Source organism: Pyrus communis, chromosome 10 (genome assembly GCF_041283825.1).
Source record: "Pyrus communis isolate YQ-2024b chromosome 10, ASM4128382v1, whole genome shotgun sequence".
In the NCBI taxonomy this organism is placed as follows: Eukaryota; Viridiplantae; Streptophyta; class Magnoliopsida; order Rosales; family Rosaceae; genus Pyrus; species Pyrus communis.
In genome coordinates, this window is record NC_142574.1 from 14,717,863 (window position 1) to 14,728,895 (window position 11,033).

The 11,033-nt window shown below is 36.0% G+C and overlaps 1 protein-coding gene across 8 annotated transcripts; it reads left to right on the forward strand.

Annotated features, from left to right (window-relative positions):
- Positions 1 to 835: 835 nt before the first annotated feature.
- LOC137729782 (uncharacterized) lies at positions 836 to 4,955 on the forward strand. 8 transcript variants are annotated; one of them, XR_015952741.1, is made up of 4 exons: positions 836 to 1,035; positions 2,562 to 2,722; positions 2,975 to 4,543; positions 4,663 to 4,955. XR_015952741.1 is itself a non-coding variant. In XM_088678729.1 (4 exons), the coding sequence occupies exons 1-3, from the start codon at positions 896 to 898 to the stop codon at positions 2,995 to 2,997; spliced, it is 282 nt and encodes a 93-aa protein (XP_088534855.1). In that variant the 5' UTR covers positions 836 to 895; the 3' UTR covers positions 2,998 to 3,045; positions 3,889 to 4,955. The 8 variants fall into 8 exon arrangements, 4 of the variants coding, with proteins under 4 accessions (XP_088534855.1, XP_088534856.1, XP_088534853.1 ...); XR_015952739.1 differs by having other exon boundaries at positions 2,975 to 4,057; positions 4,344 to 4,955; XR_011068032.2 differs by having other exon boundaries at positions 2,975 to 3,045; positions 3,889 to 4,955.
- The last annotated feature ends 6,078 nt before the right edge of the window (positions 4,956 to 11,033 follow it).

The following is an 11,033-nucleotide window of genomic DNA, read 5'->3' on the forward strand; positions in this document are numbered from 1 at the left end:
TTGAGAATTCTTGGAGGTGCTTTGATGTTCCAAACAACCTTCCAGAGAAAATTATCCATAGAGATAGAAGCCCCCACCCTTATCCTTGCAGAGTGAATCCAATGGTAACCCGGCCTAATTGAGTACTTGCCACATTTCTCTATTGTCCAAATCAACCGATCTTGGTTAGAAAAATTCCCTAGAGGGGTGGCACAAATAGCATTGACTTCCTCCTCTGAAATGAAAGGACGTAAGAAGTCAATGTCCCAAGATTTGGTACTCTGGCAAATAAGGGAGGAAACCTTCGTATTCATAGTAATATGATTATAGCTTCGGGGAACATGATGACCAACAGGAAGCGAAGGCAGCCACCTATCGATCCAAAGTCTAGTATCCCTGTCATTAAGAATCTGCCAATGGGCACCAGCTTTAAGGATATCCTGCCCCACTAGAAGGCTAGCCCAAGCCCACGAGGCCCAACTCCCAGGTTTAGCATCAAAGAAGGAAGAATGAGGAAAATATCGAGCCTTAAGAGTCTGAGCCCACAGGGAGTTGGGATTATGAATAAGTCTCCAGCATTGTTTAACAAGTAAACCATCATTAAAGTCCTGAAAGTTCTGAAATCCTACACCCCCAGCACACTTGGGCCTCCCCAACTTTTCCCAGTTCACCCAATGTATCCTCCTTTGCCCTTCAGTATCTCCCCACCAAAATCGAGTAGGTGATTTTGATTTAACTCTTGGGACAAAATTTTTTATTTAAAACAATCTAACGGTACACATTAATCGCTAAGAATCCAACGGTAAAAGTGGTTAGCACACATCAGCTGTCGTGCACTTGCGCCACACCATTTCTCACAAAACAAAACCCTCACAAAGCCCTCCCCCACCACCATCGGCAAACACTAACTCCGAAAATGGCTTGGCGCTCAGCTGGTTCGCTTTCTCAGTCATTGGTGTCCACCGCTAGGGTTTCGTCGCTTCGCTTGGCGGCCCCTCTCCATCGCCTCCGCCCGCCGTCTCTCTCTACTCCTCGTCGCCTCTTCGCTTCTCCCAGGTTCCCCTTTCAATTTCTCGTCTATGTATATTTCTTAAAAAAAAAAAAAATTCACCTTTGCGTTAGGTGCTGATTGGTTTCTGGAAATTGGAGAAAATTGGGTTTGAATCAGTGAATTGTTATTTTTCTTATGGTATCTGCTGATTTGTTGATTTGTAATTCACAAGGGGTATAGTCAAATTAGGATTTGATAGAATTTCAATAGACTTTAAGATCAGAGTGTAGTCAATTAGATTTTTTATTTTTTTATTTTATTTTATTTTATTATAAGTACAACAATATATTTTACACTAAGGAAGGGAGAGTTCGGTTAAACCACACAATAAACATCCTAATTTGGTATCGAATTCGTCATCTACGAGATTTGAACCTAAGAACTTTCACTTACAAGTGAAGAAGAATTCTACTAAAGCACTGGGTAGCTAGTCAATTAGATTTTTAAAAGAAAGTTTAAAAGACTTTGAAATCATGGTTAGTCAAATTAAGATTTAAGAGGATTTTAAAGAATATATCCAAATCCATGGGTAGTCAATTGAGATTTTAATCGATGATTTTAGAGTGATTATAAATCTATGTTTGTTAAAAAATTCAAGGATTTGACAGTATTTTATTAAGTTTTGGATTTTGTGGGATTTGAGAGCAAGAAGTATGAAGACCAAAAAGAATCCCACCTCAGCCTGTAGGATTTTAAATCCGGCTTATGTTGTTCTAACCTTGTCTCCTCATTCTTATAGCTTCTCAGCCGTCATTATCTTTAATCCCATCTTCCTCGAATCCAATTCTGCCATGCTCAACCACCATGTTAACTTACTGCCCCTCTTCTCCAACCCAGTATGAAAAATCAAAGTCACACGTCAAATACCCAACACACAAATCTTTTGCAGAAGATCAATAGGCAGAAGAATGGTTGAAGATGAGGAGTAAGGTGGTGAAAAATATACAGCAGCAGAAGAACGGTTCAAGTATTTTGTACTGCCTTGTTGACGATTTCTGTTAGCTATTACTGGTGATGCTGTTCCACCTACCTGTACACCCTTATTTTGTGAATGGCACAAGTTTTTGGGGGAAGGAAGAAGAGTAGAGGTTAAGGGAGATGTTGGGTGATGACTGTGTTTTGGGTAATTTGGTTGGAGGACATTGGACATAGGACATTGGAGGATGTTACTGACAATTGTACTGATTTAGTTTTGGTGGTGATTTTAGCGCTTTGTGATCTACATTATGGCAAAAACAAGTGCATTTTTGGTTCACAATTAGTAAAAGAAATGAAATTTAGAGTCAAAATCTTGTCTTTTGATTCGTCATTTTTAACAATCACCTGGATCATGAATTCTGTGGTTACATTTACCTTCTCCAATATCAAGTAGTGGTTTCTTAGGTTCCCGAAAAGAAAATAGCAGTTTCTTACATTTTTCAGAGCAAAAATGTGTCGTAGGTCCTTTCATACTTATTTATGGTATAGTTATAACAAATAATCTTCTGAATTTAGTGGTTTTTTTTTTTTTTTTTTTTTTTTCCCTTTTTAGGAACGTGGGAGAGCTGGGATGCATACAATCGCTTATGCCAATGCACAACGTGACGGCTGCAACCTGCCTCACATCTCACCTGGCTGCCAATGGGCGGGGATGTTGCGAGTTGTCGCACGGTACCTTCTGCTGCACTTGTCAGGATCGCTAGTAGTTGCTTTGTGAGTCTTGCTGTTTCTAGGACACATGACAAAATTGAAAGAAATGTTATTTATTTATTTATTTATTTTTTGCATTCTCTTTTGAATCCTTCAGCTGGGTCCCCAGGAGAACCTTAGAGTAGAATAAATATTTTTGCCTCATTTACATCTAGACAGAGTGTGGTTGAATGATAGAATGATTCATAAACTAGGTAGGATTTGTAAGTATGTTAAGATTGATTAATGAGAACAAATTGCGATTGGGATTGATAGGGAGGAATGGAAAAGATGGGTGATGCGCAAGGACTTCCAATCATCTAAAGGCAGGAGAATGATCAATTGTTGTAGGTCCTCTTTCATTCCCTTTTTTGGACATTATAGATATTTAACTTTTCAATCGTGAATTTGAGTAAAAAGAGTGCCGTTTGGTCAAAATAATGCACTTCAGTAGCACATTTTATATTCCTTTTTCTTTTTCTTTTTCCTTTTCAGGCTATTCTAAATAACTGCTTTGACCAATTGTTTCCATATTAAGTAGGAAACACTAGAGTTGTCAATTTTGCAAATGTTCCTGTACATAATTTCATTGCTAGTCTGAAGCAGGGAGTGGGAATGCCTTATTGATTGGAGCTATGTATTTGTTTTTTCTTCTCTTGATTATCAGTTGGGACACCAGCTCATACTTATTTATTTTTTATGTTTCACGGTATGTATTTCTGATGCATTCTTAGAGAAGACATGCTTATTGTGACCGTTGGATTTTATAGTTCTCACCTTCAACCTTGGTTGCTGGTTTCACTTATTTATTTATTACCAAATACTTGACTAGCAATGGTTTATGATTTCTTCCGTCGTTCTTACGAACTCAATAATTGAGCAAGAATGTTTTACGTTGAAATAAAGAACATGGAAGAGTTTATATGAGCTTGTATGGTTTTATTTCCGGTCTGTTGCATGCAACTTTTTAATCTTATACTGAAACATAAATGCTTTGCTGCACAAATGATTTTGACATTTTGTTCTCTGTTTTTTTGTTGAACTTTTATTTTGGAAGAATATCGTTCTCACATGGTGAACGTACAGTGGATGAATATAAATTTTTTAAGAATGTTATTCATTTTAAATTTTCAGCATGAAGTTGGGGAATAACCAAATAAGTGTTTGCATATGTTTGAATTCTTACACAGTTGTGATCGTAGAGTTTGGATGTAACCCGTAGGAACAAGTGCTTTTGGTTTAGGAAAGCTTAGTAGGAGTATGTCTTTTTATACTTCATAATAAGAAACTTGGTAGTTCAGCTGATTTCTGGATGAGGATGATGGTTCATAGGTGTCTGGACTTCATTGCTTGTACGTGGTAAGTTTCTTTGTCTCATAAGCTGTGACTAAATGTTTTAATGTTCATTTGTTGATTATCAACCTATATTAGTGTTTGCTCTTTTGAACAATAATGTCAGTTCTGATAACAGTGTAGCATTTGCTATTACTTATTCGATGATAAATTTTCTGGTGATGCTTCATGGTAAAGTTCTTGCTAATAAACGGTGTTTCAGAGGAACATTTCATGACCATTTATAACAACTCCATCCTAAACTGTTCGTTAGATTGAAGATTGTTATGCCATTTCAATGGATCTTGTGTAGGTCATACACATCTGGGACTCGTGATTCTGTTTGCATATCGAAATTATGCCGGGTTGTGCATGTCATAATAGAGACTAGAAAGCACATGGGATGCTTAAGTTGTGAGGGAAGATCACAAGTCGTGCTGTGAGTTTGTGCAGGCCTATTGCCCGCATTGACTTGTTTGTGGGAGCTGGAGAGGCTCCAACCTGGAGAAGCTGGTCCGTGAATCATTTGCTGAAATTAGTTGGTCTTTATTTTGGTTTTACTGCCAAATTTGGTTTAATCTTCTTGTGCCTGAGCACTACCTGAAACAATCCATTTTTCGCACATTTAAAAGATCTTGTAGCTCGCTTGAGCCGTAAATGGATGAAGTCAACAGCCCTCCCACCTGGTTTGGTCGAACGGCTACCCCGTGTTGGTCCTGAGGGACAGAGGAGGCTAGGTTAGCCGAAAGATGGTTATCGGTTCAAGGATGTGGGGTGCCCCTGATTTTTGAGGAAGCTTCTTCCAAAGCATACGGCTTTCTGGATGTAGATGATGAAATCTATATAGATGGATCTTATATATGTCGTATAATTCTTATATATATATACACACACACACGTGTGTGTGTATCTATTTATCATATAATGAAGTATATATCTGATCCATGCATAATATCATGAAAAATGCATACAAATTGTTGGCTGCTACATAGTATCGGCAATAGGTATTGTCGTAATGTGGGATATTGCTGGAAACGATTTTGTTTGTTGGAAACACAGCTGAGCTACAACTCTCTTGCAAATGTTTCCTTCTTTTAGGGTTTTCAGACTGAAGTACTTAATCGATTAGAATTAGTGACGATGTGAAAATCTTGAGTAGAATTTGAGATCAGATGTAATTACGGGTAACTAGATTGATGCTTTGATATAGTGTACAAACATTCCAAATTCTCAAGTTAACGAAAGGACAAATTAAATGTTACATGAAAATGAATCTATACACTTTTTTGGTAATTTGTCATGAGTTAAAATTTTAACCAATCTGTTGTATCGACTTTCTAAAATCATTGATTTGTCATATCATCTTAATTCTGTAAAGTTTTTCATTCAAAATAAGTCATGAATTTATGTTGAAGGTTATTTTGGGCATATCGGCACCTCATTATTCTATTAAGTTTATGGTCAATTTGTCATATCACTCTAACTTTGTTAAGTTCTCCCTATAAACTGTAGAATTTGAAGGAAATCAATTGAAAATGTTGTGAACTAAGTATCACTTGGTGCTTTTGAATTTGAACATGACCAGACAATAGACTCAAATTTTTTATACGGTAGCAATGAAATGAAAGAGATTGAGATTCCCGTGATTGACCATTTTTTTCAATGGATATGATTGATTATGTTGAATTCTTAAAACTTACAATTAGCCACAATTTGATGTTAGTGAGTCTAATGTACTTTTTTGGTAGTTCACCATAAGTTTTTCAAAATGAATACAACATGTTTTCTAACTAGCTAAATTTTAAGGGTTTGTACTAAAGAGAAGTAAAGAACTTATGAAAAAAAGGTCAAAAGTTTGAAATAACTCTGAGTCATGTGGGGCACATGACTTTTGTACGTTCGCGCACGATCAACTAATGGAAAACATCATCTTTGTTATTCTTGTTTGCAGTCGTACCCAATGTTGATTAAACAAAAAAGGTGAAGGGTCAGAGTCAATGTCAGAAGAGGATGCAATTCTGTTAGCAAATGGGGCCACATCAAAGTTGCTACTTGCAGCTCTCTCATACATATTCGAAGAGAATCCAAGCAGGATATAAAGTCCAATTGAACACCAACAAGTTCTTCCCATTCCCACTTTCTCCATGTTAGATGTGGTCCATTCCATTGTTCACAAGGAGCTATTCACCTGCCCCATCAGCTTCAGCAGCAACTACGTGTTTGTATAGCTGCTTTTAACTCCGGTGACATCGAAGCTATGTTAGGGTGAGAGATCTCCAAGTATTAAGAGATTGAGATTAAGTTAGGGTGAAATGAACGACATAATGTCATATAAAATGGATTAGAATGCATTTTGTAGTTCACTTCCTGATTACCGAATTTTCATTTCTTAATCATCTTCTAAATACCAGTTTATATACCATCTATGCAAAAAATATATCAAATGGTTAGGGTCAAGATTCTAAAAGGCACTAGACGCTAGTCAAGTGGCAAACTGAGGCTTAGTGCATAGGCGCCTAGATAGTGCCCAAGCGAGGGTTTAGGCGGGCTAGGTAGATTTCAGTAAATTTATCATGTATTCTAAAATATAAGTATGTGTGTATTATTTTAGTGCTTTTTCTATTAATTTTTTAAAATATTCTAGGTTCATGTATTTTTCATGGGCCTCGTTTTCTATTAAAAAATAGGATAGTACCATCCACACATCCATTTTTACATCCCACAAATCATTGTTAATTTTTTACTTTTGATCTTCTTTAATTCATTTAATTTGACGACGGGGTTTTGGGAAGGGTGTGTGAGAAGTAAAATGGGTGTGTCGATAACAATACCCTAAAAAATATTGAACCTTGCTTTCTTATAAAACAAAAATAAAAACGTGATGGATGATGCAGAAACATCTAATCTCTTTTGCTTCCCTCTTCTACGCACAGACCATTAGAAGCAGAAATTTCGCCGAGGCCCGCCGAGAGTTGCAAATGGCTGATGCGAGATTCAATAGTCGCAACGAGATTCAATCACCTAATGCAGGATTCAATTGAAGTTCATTGCCGTTACTATTCACAAATATGTAGTTCGATTTTCTAATGTTTTCTTCGTCTTATCCTCACATGTCATTATCGTCGTAGATTTTTGTTAAGATTCTCAGCGATTCATGTAGTGTTACGTGTCTTTAATAATTCATGTAGTGCCATGTGTCATTATCCATTATTAATATTTGCTTAGAATTTTAGTAAGATTCTCGACCATTTATGTAGTGCCACATGTCAGTATCTAATCTTATGATTTTCTCATTTGTCTCCATAAAACCCTTCAAACCACCAGATCTACTCACACCAAGCCTCTTCCATCCTCCCAAGTCATCTTAATTCATAAATTTTACAAAACAAAGTTCTTTTAACAGTGAACAGCCTGAGGAGGTTGCAAGAGAAAGAAGCGCGAGAAGATGAACAACGAAGAAGAAGACGTGGCCAACACTGAAGGTGTAGAGAAGCATTAACCCTTCAAGTCATGCAAGTGGTTGCAGCGAGTGACGGAGGGACCTAAAGACCACAATAGTCATTGGCCCACCCTACTTTTCAAAAAAAAAAAAACAAAAAAAAAAAAAAAAAAAAAAAGAAAAAAAGAATAGTATCAACTTTTCATTCAGCCCATTTTCCAGAGTCTGCACATTGGCAATTTGTCAAATTCCAATCAGAGTCTCCAACACTCTTTTACAATTTTATATGATTATTATACATGGACATTTACCCAATCTAAAACTCCATTCCGCTTCCCAATATTTAAATTAATATCCCCTATCATATCTCTTTGTTTTATTTGTATCAATTCACATCTCTTTGTTTCCTATGTTGCTCTTCACTACGCAATTAGGAGTCTAGTATGAACTCCAAATACACAAGTTCTAATCTTTAATATTTTGCAATTTGTCAATTTTATATAAGTTATCATCTCCAAGTATAAATTAATTTAACAAATAATATTTGTTTTGCAGATTAGAAGATTAATTCCATTATTCCAACAAAGGAAAAAACATTGGAGTTTAGTTAATTGACTTGCAACCCAAAGTATGCATTTTACTATCAATTCCTCTTGCAAATTTTGTTTCTAAATTATGATTATTTTCTTATTAAATTGATGTCTAGCAATTTCTTTTTATATTTTTCAATTTTCAGTTATGGAAAGATATTTCAAAAGAAAAACACAGCTTGAGATATTAGAGTCGCCGTCTCCAAAGAGTCCAAGCAACAATGAAAAGTAGTTCAAAACAAACTTAGGTGGATTCTATGGAAGTTAATTTGGAAACTCTCTAATATGATCCTGGATTGCATAGACCGATTTTGAGTTATCATCCTAATGTCCGAGATCAAGTTCGAAGAACCTATTTCTAAAATAAACCTTGTCAATCACAAACCATAGATTTCCTTACATGAATTTTGAAGCAATGCCTAGAAGATACAATCGTGCTTGGTTTACTCAGTTTCCTACTTGGTTGGAGTATAGCATATCACAGGATGCTGCCTATTGTTTATGTTGTTATCTCTTTAAACCCGATTATGGAGATCAATTTGGTGGGGTTACTTTTGTTGGAATTAGATTTAAGAATTGGAAGTGCAAGAAGAAACTAGAAATTCATGTTGGAGGACCAAATAGTTCTCATAATAATGCTTGGAAAAATTGTGAGGCCTTACGTAAATCCAGAGCTGATAGAAAGCTCTGAGTGCTAGGGCCAAAAAGTCCATTGGACACAAGACGAGTTGGCATGGCTAAATGGAAATGCAAATCTTGATGCCCATCTCCAGGAACATTGTTTTCCACTCTTTCCCTTGTCCGTGATCTTGGCTAGTAATTGATCTTAGCAACATATTGAAACAAGTATTTCAAAATAAACTGACTAAGACCAAATTGATTATCGAACTCGATTAAGTGCATCAGTTTAGGTTAGTAGGAATCTTTTACAACAAGGTCTTCCGTTTCATGGGCATGATGAATCTGAAAATTCACTCAACCAAGGAAATTTTCTTGAAATTTTGCGGTGGCTACGTCACTATAATGAGGGTATAAAGGCTATCACGCTAGAAAATGCTCCTGAAAATTTGAAATTGACATCTCAAGTGATATTTCATATGAAATCATTAGTGTAATCACTAGTGATATTGATGATTCTTGTTGATGAATCACGAGACAAGACTTCAAATGAGCAAATGGCCATTGTACTACGCTATGTGGATAAGGGCCTTGTGATAGAGCGCTTTGTAGGTATTGAGCATGTTGCAGATACTAAAGCTTCCTCCCTCAAGTTAACCATTGATGACTTTTTTTCTAGACATGGATTAAGCATATCTGAATTACGTGGATAAGACAACATATATGAATTACATGGATAAGACAATGATGGGGTAACTAATATGTAAGATGAGAATGGACTTAAAGCTCTAATTCTAAATAAGAATAAGTCTGCCTTTTTATGTGCATTATTTTGCTCATTTCAATTAGCTTTAGTAGTAGTGGCAAAAAAGAATTCAGAAATTGAAGATCTCTTACTATGGTTTCTTCTGTGGTGAATGTTGTGGTGGCATCTTTCAAGCTTCGTGGTATTCTTAGAGAGAAACATGCTTTTTTAGTTTTGGAAGCACTAGAAAATAACTAGCTTTAAAGTGGACAAGGTTTGAATCAAGAAACTACTCTTAAGCGGACGAGTGATGCACGATGGATCTCTCACTATAGTTGTTTAATTAGCTTGGCTCACATGTTCTCATCAGCGATAGAAGTGCTTGAGATTGTAAGGAAAGATGGAACAAGTTCAAAACAAAATTTTGAAGCAAAGGTTCTATTGACTTTTATTTAATCTTTAAACTTCAATTTTGGTCTACACGACGAAAAAAGTTGTGGGAATCATAGACGATTTGTCACAGGCATTACAAAAGAAGGATCAAGATATCATGAATACAACGAACTTGCTCAATATATGCAAAGGAAGGTTGCAAAGGTTGAGAGAAAGTGGTTGGAAATCTTTATTTGATGAAGTTTCATCCTTTTGTGATAAGAATCATATTAAACTTCCTAGCATGTATGATATTTTTCGAGTGGAGATCGGCCAAATTGAAAAGCTCAGCCCATCACAAACTTGCATCATTATCGTGTTGATTTATTCACTGATGTCATAGATAAGCAACTCACTAAGTTAACAATCGATTTATTGAGAAGAATATTGAATTACTTCTTTGTTGGCATGTTTAAGTCCAAGTAATTCTTTCTCTGCTTTTACAAAGAAAAATTGATGTGTTTTACCAAATTTTATCCTAGTGATTTTTCAGAGCATGATCTTGAGTTGCTCAAGGAACAACTTGAGAATTACATTTGGGACATGACCTCTAATAGGGAGTCTACTGATTTGAAAGGAATTAGTGATCTTGCACAAAAGATGGTTGAGGCAAAGAAAGATCAAACTTACATGTACGTGCACTTGTTTTTTACACTAGCACTCATCTTAACAGTTGCAACCTCAAGTGCAGAGCAAGTCTTTTATAGTTATGAACATTGTGAAGAACACCTTACTCAAACAAATGGGTGATTTGTGGATAAATGATTGTTTGGTTGCTTATATTGAGACATATATTTTTAGTAGTATTAGAGGACTAGGCTATCATGCAACGGTTTCAAAATATGAAAACTCGTCGAGGACAATTATTATGATTATTGGGATATGTAATATTTATCGATGCTATTTTATTTTGAATTTTGGCTACTTTTCATGTTTATATTATGATGTTTTGGTTAGTTGTGTTGTAAATGCTATCCGTTCAAATTTTTTTATTTTTTTTTTTATTTTTAACATTTGTCAGATATCCTTCCTAACCCAAATCCTAGCTCTGCAACTGATCCTAGCAAAATTCACCACAACGAAGAAGCAGGTGGCTCAAGCACAGTCGTGTGCCCAACCTTAACCGACGCAGGGAACCCTAGGTGAGGATCTATTGCAAGAATACTTTATTCTAAATTG